At 43.4% G+C, this 13,346-nt stretch overlaps 1 protein-coding gene across 1 annotated transcript in view; it reads right to left on the bottom strand.

The window, feature by feature from the left end:
- Positions 1 to 13,346, bottom strand: part of COMMD1 (copper metabolism domain containing 1) — a gene marked incomplete at its 5' end in the record, with an annotated part of 92,455 nt that overhangs the window by 60,959 nt on the left and 18,150 nt on the right. Inside the window, one exon of the mRNA XM_084262039.1 lies at positions 294 to 575. Within this exon, the coding sequence (XP_084118165.1) occupies positions 294 to 575 (282 nt within the window). The remainder of the gene's footprint in view (positions 1 to 293; positions 576 to 13,346) is intronic.

Genomic DNA, 13,346 nt, shown 5'->3' with positions numbered 1-13,346 from the left:
AACTTCCAAACAAGAGACACTAATTCCCTTATGAAATATACCAGTGGTTCTCAGTTAAGGGCTTTTTTTAAATGAATATGGGTATTTACCCATTTGCTTACTAATGTGCTTATTCAAATGTGCTCACTGTAACTTTTAAGGACTTTTTCCATTTAGTATTAATGGAATATAATTATTTAGAATCTCAAGATCCTGCACCAAAAACTCCGCTTTTTTTAAGGCTAGGAAAAAGCTAAAGACAGCATGCCTTTATTGCTATACAAGGCTCATCTGTTTTCCAAAAGAAAGCTTACCTGCCCGTTTCTTCCCAGTTCCATTTCGACTATTGCAACAGGAGTGTTTATCTGATCGACGTGTCGTGACTGCGACTTCAGATCCACTCGCCAGTTCATGTTTCTCAAGCCGTTATCCCAGCGGCTCTGACTGATCAGGCTCTCGTGGATCTTGGCTCGGTGGTTCTTCCAAAACTTCGCAAGGACTGCAGCTTGATCTGATGTGATGCCACCTTGTTTTTTCGTTTGGGCAGTGAGAAAAGCCTCCAGTTGGTTCAAATCCATGTCTGCTGAAGCAATTGACTGCAGGGAAAACAAGAGGAGCAAAAGGGAAAAAAACTTGCTTAAAGCTACTCTTTAACAGCCTACTGAAAGTCTGCATCTCCAGGGTCTTACAAACACTGGACTGTAAAGGGACAGTGAAAACAAAGATGGGTTATGGAAATAACCTGACAACTTTCATTAAAACTCAATTTGCAAGTGCCTACCACTTATCCCAGATTCCTCTCCCCAGAGAGCTGGAGGGTAATGGACTGCTAACAGTGTGACAGAGGAAACCAGGAGAGCCTTTGGGAATGCAGTACTAGTACAGGATAACAAGGAGGCTTCTCACTGCCTGCCAGGTCTTTTCTCCCACTATGCCCTAGGAAAACCCAGCTGGTCACTGCTTGGAACCCTGGAGCAGGGGTCTGGCATGATACTGCTATTCTGATGGTCTGTTCACCAGAAAAGCTGGGGCCAGCATGGCATGCCTTCAGCCAAGGCTGAAACTTGTGAGAAGGAACCCCAGCTCATTGCAACATCCACAGCTCATCTGCCACCTCCATACCGCAGATGAGGAAGCAAAACTGGCAAATGCTGCACCAGTAAAGCAGGGTCTGCAGCACTAGCCAGCCACAGTGGTATGCCAGTGGCAGCAGCAAGAGCAGGAGTCTTCCCAGGTGGAGTCTGTATTTGGGAAGGAATCCTTCAAAATGCAACTGCAGCTTCTTCTGAAGCATCAGTGGACTGATGTCCACTGCTTTGCAAGGGGCTGTAAGGGATCATTTATTCCTCTTCCCTGCGCAGCAGCAGCAATGATTCTTCCCAAACACTTTTTTTAATAGGTGGATATCTATTATATATCATCTCTCTCTCTCTCTCTCTCTCTCTCGATCTATCTATCAATCTATCTCTCTATCGATCTATCCATCTATGCGATAGAGTTTTTCCACCTATTTTTCCAAATCCCAGCGCCACAAGTTTGCATTGCTTAACTGACAACAGTTGCTAAATATGGAGGAGAGGATAGAAGGTGGAGAGGAAACTGTGGCTAGGTTTCCTCACGACATCTTCATTCTCATCCAAAATGGATCCTAAATGAACACGCTGCCTCCAAGCATGTGCTGATACAAAGCACAGCCAGGTCAAGTGCAGATGATGCTAAAACCCTTGGGATTTGTCTCGATTTGACTGCCCTTGGCATGGCATTCCTACTGCTCTACTCCATATGCTCAAGGAAATAACGATCCTGCTCTCGTTAGCCAAGGGGGTGACACTGTGTGGCTCTTGGCTGGATGCACACTGTGTGCTTCACACTGCTTGTCTGCAGAACTGGGTATCACTTATCTAAAAACCCATGAGTTTGCACTCCGTCAGCTTGCTGAGGATACAAGACCTGCTGCCTCAACCAGATGAGGGCTACTGGCAGGCTTTGCCACCTTCCCCTAGACCAGGCAGATGTTGAAGTACACAATCTTAGTCACACTGGGAGCAACCTGAAATAAACCATCAGATACACAACACCAGAAAACAGACAAACACCACAAGAATTAGCCCAAACCAAACACACCTCACACAAGAGACAGAGAACACAAGCAGGTTTGCTGCTTTGAAGGGAGTGAAGGCAACACTACGACATGCTCAACCCTCAGCAGGTATATCGCCATATCTTCCTTAACCTGTGTCTCGTCAAGAGAAAAGCAAACCAGAAACAAATCCCCATAAAAAACACCCAACAAGGTGTGACCTATGACAGCTACACTGCCTTTTAACACCCACCCTATAAGATACTTCTCCTGAAGCTTTCATAGTTGTTTTGTTGGTTGTGGGTTTTCATTTTGCTTTGTTTTTAAGAGGGACATGCTGCCTTCCCTCGCTCTTGCAATGGATTAGCTGCCATCTGTTACAAGACTGAGAAAGAAATGGCGATCCACATCAGAAGTCACCGCTCAGCAGCATCAGGTTCCAGCTTAATTGGAGCATCTGCCAATTTATTATAAAATCTGAGACGCTTAGTACATCACTCTGGTCTTTTCTATAAGGCATTCACAATACCTGTATATATTGTTTGTTTTTATCATGAATATATTTAACTTATGATGTAATTAACCTGTAATATCTATTTATGCTAGAAGCAGGGAAAAAAGCACTTTGCAATTTAAAAAAAAAAGCGCTATTTAGAATCATAGAATCGAAAGGGTTGGAAGGGACCTCGAGAGATCATCGGGTCCAACCCCCCTGCCAAAGCAGCTCCCTAGCTCATATCACTCAGATAGGTGTCCAGATGAGTCTTGAGTATCTCCACAGAAGGAGACTCCACCACCTCCCTGGGCAGCCTGTCCCAGGGCTCTGTCACCCTCACTGTGAAAAAGTTCTTCCGCATGTTGGTGCGGAACTTCCTGTGCTCCAACTTGCAGCCATTGCCCCTTGTCCTGTCTCCACAGACCACTGAAAAGGGGGTGGCCAATTCCCTCTGCATCCCATGCCTAAGAAATTTACAATCATTAATTAGGTCCCCCCTTAGTCTTCTCTTCTCTAGACTGAACAGTTCCAGCTCACTCAGCCTTTGCTCATAGGGGAGATGTTCCAGGTCCTTAATCATCTTCGTAGCCCTTCTCTGGACTCTCTCCAGGAGATCCCTGTCCTTTTTATACCAAGGAGCCCAGAACTGGACACAATACTCCAGGTGGGGCCTGACCAGGGCAGAGTAGAGGGGGAGGATCACCTCCTTAGACCTGCTGGCCACACTCCTCCTGATGCACCCCAGGATCCCACTGGCCCTCTTATCCACTAGGGCACAGCGTTGGCTCATGGTGGCTCCGCTGAGGAGTCCTCAGGGCAATCCACAGAATTTTTCCTACTATCACGTGGAACAACATCCCCAAGTCCATCACTGTGCTGTTGGCATTTACCTTCTTCCACCATCAGCTCACGTTGTGACTCCCAAAGCACTTGCCTGACCCCAGCAGCCTTTGTGATATCCCCTTTTGCCTTCCTCACTAGTTTAAAGCCCCATCAATGAGTCCTGCCATCTTCTGGGCAAGGATCCGCTTTCCTCTTTGGGACAGGTGAGCCCCATCAGCAGTAATCATGCCAGAGGCAGAGTACACCATCCCTTGGTCAAAAACCCCAAAGTTCCTATGCCAGCACCAGCTTTCAGCCACATGTTCAACTCATGGGTTCTCCTGACCTGCTCTGAACCCCTCCTCCCACAAGTAGGGATAGACAAAAATATTATTTGGGCTCCACCCCCTCAACAAAGTGCCCTAGGTCCCGGAATTCCCTTTTGATATATTGCAGGCTACACTATGTGATTGCATCCCTACCTACTTCAACTATCAATAATGGATAGTAGTCAGAGGATCTTACCAGCCCTGGGAACCTTCTGGTAATGTCTCTGACCCGGGCTCCAGGGAGGCAGCACACCTCCCTGCATGTAGGGTCTACATATGGGGTCCTCCGTCCCCCTGAGGAGGGAATCCCCTACCACAACTACCCTTCTCTCTTGCTTAACAGAGGCAGTCTCAAGGTGTGCAGACAATCGCCTCACCCTAGGCTTCCGCTTCCTCTGAGGCAGAGGGGCTGCATTCATCCCCTCACATACCTCCTCCTCAACTTCCAGGGCACCAAACCTGTTGCTTAGGGAAACCTGGGGGAGTGGGGTAGGTAGGCGGGGGGAGTGCCTGCTTCAGCGAGACGGGACTGTCTTCCAGCCCTCCTCAGGGTTCGGGTCACTCCCATTTACCTGACTAGGAAGAGGCAGGGGGATCGTCTTCAGTTGCGAGGTGTCTTCCTGGCACTCTTCCCTCTGGGACGCCAGGGAGCTACTCCACCAGTCAATCTCTCGCTCACATTCCCTGATAGCTCTCAGTCTTTCGAGCTCTTCTTTTAGTTCAGCTACCAAGCAAAGCAGATCGTCCGCCTGCTCACACCTAACACAGGTGAGGTGTTTGCCTCTTTTCCCTGGCAGCAGCAGACTAAGGCATTCCCTACAGCCAGAGACCTGAACTGCAGCATCCCTAGGTAGACCCTCCAACCGGGTTGCACCAGATTTGTAGGGGGGAGCTCTCTGCCTGGTGGAGACCATGGTTGAACACAGCAGACAGAGCACCCTTGGCTCGCCCTGTGTACTCTGTGAGCCAGTCCACTCAATTTAGACCTCATTCATTTCCCACATCCATATCTTACACAAACAGCGGTATGAAACATCTTCTGTTTAATATTTTTCATATCACTACATCTGCGTGGGGATTTGTTCGCATGTCGTGTGTAACAGTTACATAGACCTTTTGTGTTGGTTTCTGTGAAGGTGGGGAGGAAGAGAGGTGAAAAAGCAACTCCAGACCCCACCACCTTACATAAGCCCTATCAAGACCCAGATCAATTTGAGATGCAGACTTTCTTCTCAGTTCAGCTGTGCAGAAAATTGCCTTCTGTTTTATCTCTGTGCAGGAACCTGGAACATGGACTGCATCCTCTGCACTGCATGAAGGAAAGGTGTCATGGAGAAACATCTAGCCTGCATTAAACGTGAACCTAATGCAGATTCACTGGCTCAAACAGCCACATAACTCTTTTCTCAGCTTGGGTTTTATGACCTTCAAATATTTGGCATTTGTAATTCTTGGGGGTTTCTTTTAAACTCACACCCTTCACAACTCTTTCTGCAAGATGCAGCAAGATTCCTGGCTGTGCTTTGCTAAGTTGATAAAAACACGCACCCAAGGTCCTTACTGTGTTGACACATGATATAAATCTGACTTTGAAGTGAATCTGAAAGAGGAACTTATGATCATGCTTGCAGTTTTAAGCATAAGGAAGACAAAACAGCATTACTAGGGCTTATACAGGACAGGTAAACTCGCCTGTCAGGCAAAGATCATCCACAAACTGACAACTAGTTAAGATCCAGTGCAAGGCTCTTTTAAAACCTTTGTATGTTCACGTACAACAAACACTCTGATACAGTTTCACGTAAAACAGAGGAAGAAAACCCTGTATTAATGGGCAACCTTGTGTAGATCCAGGCCTGAAGGTTGGTGGCCCTGCCTGTGGCAGGGGGGTTGGAAATCTGTGATTCTTGGGGTCCCTTCCAAACCAGACCTTTCTGTGGTTCTATGATAAGCATACTGTATTTTGGTGGAATACTAACACATGCTTTAAATAATACACCAATATAGTCCACCATTCAGCTTGGAAACAGGGGTACTACATACGAATGCCCTTTTTGAATCATTCAAAAAAAATCAATTAGAAGCAGGTACAAGCAATCGATGAGTTATACCTCAGTACGGCTGCATGAAGATATTAATGAAGACACATTTTCTTTGAAATTCCTCAACAAAACCCACCAGAGTTAGATGGGGTTTTAAGTCACAGAAGAACAGCAGCTCATTTCAATATCATTTTCATCTTAACTTGGAAACATTTTGTTATGGTCAGGAAAACCGTGTCAGTTACAAAGAATGAGAGGACAATTAAGATCTTTTGCTGATCTGTCTCTGTAATTGCAGAAACATGCAACTTGTTCTACTCTGTTGCTCATATAAATGACCACAGTCAAATTTTGGAGTTTTTTTTAAACTTAAGGAAATGTTTTAATTTACCTTGGTAAAAAAATGTATTTCTAGTCATATTCTGTACAGCATTGCAAACAAATCCTAACAATGTTCATTTATTGCATAGCATATCAAGTTACAGTGAATGCACCTTATTGATATTTCTAAGAATTAAAGTTAAAACATGAATGGACCTTCTGTACTTACAGCTACACAGATAAAATGTATCTGCTTGCAGATGGTCTTCTCACGCTTTTAAATCCTGGGAGCTTCGGATGAGCATTTATCTCCACCAGGACAATGACCAGCCACTGTCCAGCTCCCGCAGCAGTGAAGAAGATAGTTTCACTGCTGGAATAATACATGCATATTTTAGCATCATTACCAGAAACTTCTCAGTACTTTAAGGTGCTGAAACCTATTTTATCCATCAGCAATTACAACTGAATCACTGTCAGCATTGGTCCAAGAGGGATACATCTCATTATTGCCAATTACTTAGTCCAGGCAGACCTGAAAAGAGCAGGATCTACTGCAGTAACTTGAGTCACTGTACCACCAGTGGCACACATCATTATATTATATAGACTTTACATTCTAAGCCAAGGGCGTGCAAATGGAAATCCTGCCTTAGTGGTTTCCCATCTCACCTCTTCCACAGTCATCCATAACCACACTGGAGCAATGTATTATCACAGCCCCCTTTTTATTTACAGCCTGTCCTGTCTCTGTGCAGTTCTACAGCTTGTCAACAAGTGCTGCATCAAAAGTATGATATGAGAAAATAAGTTATATAGGACCTAATTCCAGTTTCTACTGGTAATCACAAATTGTTTAGCATTTCAACACAAAGATCTTCAACTAACAGAAGTTTTCTAAGAGTGTACAAAATCACAGCTGCTCTATGTCGCTGAGTAATTTTATTTACATTACTATGACTATTCACTTAAGTGACTAAGTGAAAAAAAGCCTGTTTGCATCACTAAAGTCTGTAAGAGAACACCATTAGATATGGCAAGTTCCCTCACATTATGTATTCTGAGATTTGCTAAATCTTTTTCACTTTGTTAAATCTTTGTCATGTCTTGTCCCTGCCCCCAAGAAGCACAGCTTATGGACAGCACATCATTCTACAACCACACAAATTTCACCTTCAGCACCTGGCTACACCTTTCTTACCAGAGGCTGGACAGGTGCTTGTAAACAACAAGAAACAGTTTTGGCCATACTGACTCTTCCTTCACCTTCACCACATACCCACTGTATCTTCAAATATAATTCAGCCAATTAAAATATGACTCCAAATACTATTTCCTTAATAGAACAGTATTTGATAATCTGGAGAGTTTTGTATTGGCTTAATTAGATCCATTAAACATGTGCCTTGGTACACAGAACAGGAAAACAGACTTAAACTCATTATCTCTTCTGAGAAATAAAGCCTGACAAGCACGCAGTACTAGTGAGAAACAACAATCAGTAAAACCTACTGGGAAAAAAAGAACACACTTCATTTCCAGAAATAAAAGGTTACTTGTCAGCCATTATGGAAGAGCTCCAAGAGCTGGCCATGCCAGCGTGTGTAGGCATTTTCTCCAGCTGACCCTCAAAATTGCAGGCTGCTGCCAGCTTGAAGCACAAAGAAATCACAAGCTCAGATTAACAAATAATTCAGTGCCGTACACTGGACTAATGAACTCTCCTCTTCAGGTTTTCAGCAGGCGGGGATGAGAGGCTATTCTTGTATGACAGCCCTGGAAATTCACATGAAAGAAAGACAACCTTAAAAACCATTTCTCGCCCCCTGGAGCACATGTGTGGAGAGAAGGGACCAGCCACAGACAGCAGGAATGTGCCAAGGGAGCTTGGATCACACAAAGCCATTCCTGTTAATGTCAGGATACTATGCATTTCTTCCATTTACCATCCTTAGAAAAAAAAACTTTACTGGGTTTGGAGTAAATAAGGGGTGTCTGCTGCATGTAGCTTCTTCCTCCTTATCTATAAAGAAAGGCAACCCTGGGAGAGCAGGGGAGGCACAGAAGTGGTTCTCATCATCGTTTAGCATGATGAGACACGCAGGTGCCAGTGACACTAAGCTATTTGCCAAAGTTAGCTCAGCATGTTCTTTTGCAAATAGTAGCTTTAGACAGGAGGAATTTGAGAACATCTCTGCAACCCTGTGGTTTCTGGGTCTTCATCATAAGCATGTACTAACCAGACTCTCTCCCAAGGGCTGCTGAGATAGCCAGTCCTGTAATAGATCAGCTGTTCCCATAGATGTTCCCTGGATATTAGTCCAGTAGACTTTCCCACGTTTCTGGAGAAAGCGGAGGTTTTCAACTAGTTGGAAGGTTGTGCCTCACAAACACTGTTTATTAAAGTCCAAGAGCTCTCCTGAGAATGGGAATTAAGATAAAATTAGATGCAACAGCCTGCTTGTCTGCACTTGAAAATGGTGATCCATCTTTCAGAAAAAGCCCCAAAGCTAAAGGCTTCTATGCCCCCTGCAAATTTCTAAGCCAGAAATCACAAGTGACCTTAACAATACATTTTGTATTTCTACATCAAAGTAGAAAAAAATTAACTAATCCTTCAGTCTTCACCTAATTCATGGGCAATCACATAAATTTATGTTATTCAAGCTCCATACCACTTCCCAATATTATTTTAGTTTGCTTCTTACTGAGCTGTAATACACATCCAAACGTGAAATGAAACTGTTTGCTCACAGAGAAGAACCGTGTGAATCATTAAGAGGATAACAGCTTGTCTGTTATTTAAAACCTGTAGGTTGTTTTTTGGGTTTTTTTTCTAGTGTGTAGCAGGTCTTCTGCAACACCTGTTTCTTAGTTCAATCTTTTGATTCATTGTTGAGGAGACACTAACCAGGTCAATGGACATTCATTTTTGAGTTTTTCTGGTTTTCATCAAACTTTCTTCTTGGACAGGAGAACTCACAACACACAGCAGCAAAAAAAAAGAAGAGAATTACTTAACTGCTAACACAGATGGAAAATCGCTGTGTGCATGATGAGTTTTAGGCAAAATTACATCCTTCCTGCATTTCCAATCTTATTAAGCTTGATTCCACCCAGACTTGCCAAACGTGCACAAGGAAGATGTGCACTCTTTGCAGTGGGTTGCTTCCACACTTCTTGACTGACTCCTCCATTTTCTCCCCCAACGTTTCCCAGGTTCTACCAAGCAGAAACCCCCAAACCCCAATCTTTTTTTCCTTTTTGTTGCATACAAGTTATCACCAAACCCAACATTCTCTGCTAAACTTACTTTTTCATTTGAACATAAAGTTGAACTATGGTTATTTTTGCCTTAAGTTACAACTGAATGCAAAAGAATCTCAGCATTAGTTTTAGAAAGCATCCAAAGGGCCCACCACATTTTTTCTCCAGTCTGTCTCTACCGTTAGTCAGCGTGTCCACTAGAAGTTACCACATATGAATGCATAATTCCCTAAATTCCCAGTTCCTAAATTTATTTGCAGGTGGTGTCATTTTTCTGTGGTATTAAGACTCATTTGATGACAAAAAGGGTTGAAAGGTTGGTCAAAATAGGCAGCCCTCAGACAAGCGGCAACCTGAACCTCACTCCCATGGTCAGATGGTACTTCCTGCTCAAACAAGGGGCTTCCTCATCCCAGCACCATCCTAAGAAACATCTTTAGATGAAAGAAAACTGAGAATCATTTGGATTACTCTCTCTGGAGCTACTTAAAGACTCTGTCTAGGCTTGATACCACTTACAGAAGAATAACAAATAAATATCAAACCCAGAACAAGCCCACCCACTAGTAAAGTTAGTCATAGCTCGGTCTCCAAATGTTGCCTGCCTGCATACTCAGATTATGAACAGATAGTAAAAGCCTGGATTTTAAGGAATAAATATAAAGAAGCAGCACCACCCCATTCCTGAATACTAGTTTCCAAACTAGTTTATTTAAAATAGAAAGAGGAAGATATGTACAAGAAAAAAAAAAGGCGCCTCTCAGAAGACACAGATGGGCATTGGGTTTGGCTACAGGGACATAAAACAGGGAACCAAAAAACCAAGGAAACATTCTATTAATAGCAGATACTCTTGCAACTGAAAGAGTCCAACAGGAGGTTTAAAAAATATGTTAAAATTAAAAATATAAATTGTCTATCCTGGCCTGTACTCAACTGAATTACAGGGAAAAAATCCAAGGCTTGCTACCAGTTTTCTCTGATAGCTTTGAGAAAACTCCTGAGACAAATTCTTCGCTATGGTTCAGAGAGTGTTTTACTTGGGGTGGAGGCAAAGAAATGTCGTATTTCCAGTAGTTTTTAAACACACAGCCCTGTTACAGACAAGTTTGACAGGTTCAACCTTTTTCAAAATGAATATGCATGCACGTGTGCTCCCTGAATTGCGCTTCAGTAGAAGCAAGCTGCTTGTTTAAAGACCATCTAAGTCTTCACAGGTTATGTTGTTCAGGCTAAAAGTTTCTTCTTCAGTCCAACTGAATGCACTGGAGTCAGCAACAGGAACTGGTGACAGATGGAAACCATTTAATGCAGTATTGCTAAAGATGGAGAGGAAAATAAAAATAAAAACCAGAGAGAAATCCAGATAGGGCACAATAAATACCAGATGGTCGATGAAAAAGAAAAATAATTTAAAAAACCCAAAGGTGGGACTATTAGGAGTGGGGGGAGAGAGGGAGAGCGAGAGAGAGAAAAACACAGGGATAGTCCCTGAATTGGTGATGTGACCTGTTATTCCCTTAAGAGACCATGTGGCTGGCGTTTTCTCTGCTCCTCTGATCTCTCACAATAAAATAAATGAGAACTGTGTTTTCCAGGTTTCTACAACCATTCTGGGAAAACTACTTGCTACTGCAGACTACTGCCGCATGTTTAATCTCATTGCACTTAGGAGAGTTAAAAATAGAAGTTGAAACAGCTCATTTTTTGAAGGCACATTGAAAAAAAGAAGTTGTAGCCTTGCCCAGTGTACAACAATGGTGCAGAGGTTACCAGAGCTTCCCGTAGCTCTTTGCAGGCAGCAATCCTGTCAGTGAAATCAGGCAAAATGCAAATTTACTTTATTATGAATCAAGCACAGAAAATTAAATTAGCATCATGAATTGATTTGCATTTTTAGTCATTGTATCTTAACTGTTTGACTCTGAAAATTTAACTATTAGCTCAGCTAATTTCTCTCCCCCCCCCCCCCCCAGTTTACATTTGGACATCAGCTTCCTTTATCACAAAGCACAGAGGCTCCAGCAGTGAACAACATGAAATACAGCCCTCAACTGTATGACATCTTGCCACATACTCTGATTTGAAGCCAAGTTCTGACTCCAGGCTCTGCTTCCCTTCCTTTCACCACACTACTGTATATTATCTGTACTATCCTGGGCAACAGCTAGAGTTACATTTTCCTACCTGGAAGGAGAAGGGTTCCCACACTCCTGAACCAGGCTCACACTGCAGAGCATCACTACCTTAGCCTATAACCCTCCAGACACATTTCACAGCAGCAAAGAGATCAGCAAGACAAGGAGACAAGTTCACAGACTACACAGTTTCAAGGGAAGCAAGCAAGAGTGCTTTATCATCTGGTCATTCATCACCTATTTTGACAACTCCTGTTACACGTTGACAGGTTTGACAGGCAAGAGGTAAGCTTCCAGTCTCAGGATACCAGCCGGCAGGTTCCCTCCTGTCAGCATGGTGAAACATAAAACACATTTCCCAAACCAGTAGCAGCCATGGTGGTTGTTAAAGGCTAAGCCATTATGAGGAGAGCTCTTCACCGTAAGAATCACAACTGCCCTGTGAAGTTCCCTGCTTTCCCACTGGTGCTGGAAAACAACACTGGGTCAGGAGCAAATCACAAAACAGGGAGCTTGGAAGAAAACATCCCTTGTTTTCCCATAAAGATTTAAGTACCTTTTTCTGTATCAAAAGTGCTCTTAGAACTAAATCTAATAAATGGGTTATTTTGGGGCAAAGAGGGTGGGAAAAAAGGCTATAAAGACTTAATGGAACAAAGTATCAATCTGAAAGTATTGTCCAACGGAATCGGATTAAATATTAATAACTACTTTAATGACTCCATTGGGTTCTCTGTTTCTATCAGGTTAGGCTCCTGACCAAGACACTTAGCAGAGCTGGCCAAGTAATCAGATTTTACAGCAAGCTTGTAGGAACAACTGCAGACCCCCATGCCTCCACAGACAACGTGCACTGCCCTCGAGAGCTGCAGGTGCACGACTGTGGTTTGCAGAGCTTGCAGACACACACAGCTCCACCGAAAACCTGGGTTTTCATCATCACAGGCCCAGACAGCTAAAAACTTCATCACTCAAACGCTCCAAGACAGCGCAGCCCATGCCATGAAAAAGAATTCATTTTTCCCATGGTGTTTCTTTGGCTTTTGGTAAAAAGGGCGGATACTTGTGCTCACCATACTCCCTACCGTTTGTCCATGTGAACTGGAAAGTTTCTCTAGTGCTTTCGTTTCATGACAAGATTTGTTGTCGACTTACTGACGTGTCATAAACCAAACCCTGTTAACAAACGCACTCTCCCTGCCAAGCAAGGAGCAACTGACGCTCTTCTAACCTGGTTCACAACAAGCAAGAGCTGGATCCCTCTCTTTTGCAGGAGGCTTCGTACAATGGATGGAAAATAGAGGCACACACAGAGGTACTCATCACGTACAAAGAGACACATCTAGTAACTGCTGGGGGAAGAGTCCTTCTGCAAAGTTGCATCAGCAGCTCCTTAGAGTCCTTGGGAGAAGATCATCTTAGAGGTCTCAGGAGGTCTGAAGCAGCACAACAACATCTAGCCTCTTGAGCGCTCATCAGCGAAGAACAGCTTAGGCAACCCATGCATCTCACGTGTAATGCTGAAAAGCAAACTATAGGGCCCACTGCAAGACCCCAACCTGGTGCAGAACCACAGCTTATCATCTTCATCCAAGGCAATGTTTAAAAATTATGTCACTGAATGGCATTGGAAGGGCACTTGTTTCTGACATCTCTTATATCTGCATGGGTGCATATGCATCTTATAAACACACGTGAGCACCATATTTATATGTAACCATCTACTAAAATAAGAGCACAGTGCCCAAATGTGCCATTTCTTCTGCAGAAAGAGGGAATAACAGGTTATATTCACTTCAGAAAGTTAAAAATTAGTTTCACAAAAAATGCAAAAGAAAGCACGACTAAGTCAAATTTATAAAATATTTGTAC

The sequence above is a fragment of the Gallinula chloropus genome, assembly GCF_964237585.1.
Source record: "Gallinula chloropus genome assembly, chromosome: 3".
In the NCBI taxonomy this organism is placed as follows: Eukaryota; Metazoa; Chordata; class Aves; order Gruiformes; family Rallidae; genus Gallinula; species Gallinula chloropus.
Note: the sequence above shows the minus strand (reverse complement) of the source record. Positions and strands in the feature narration are given on the sequence as shown.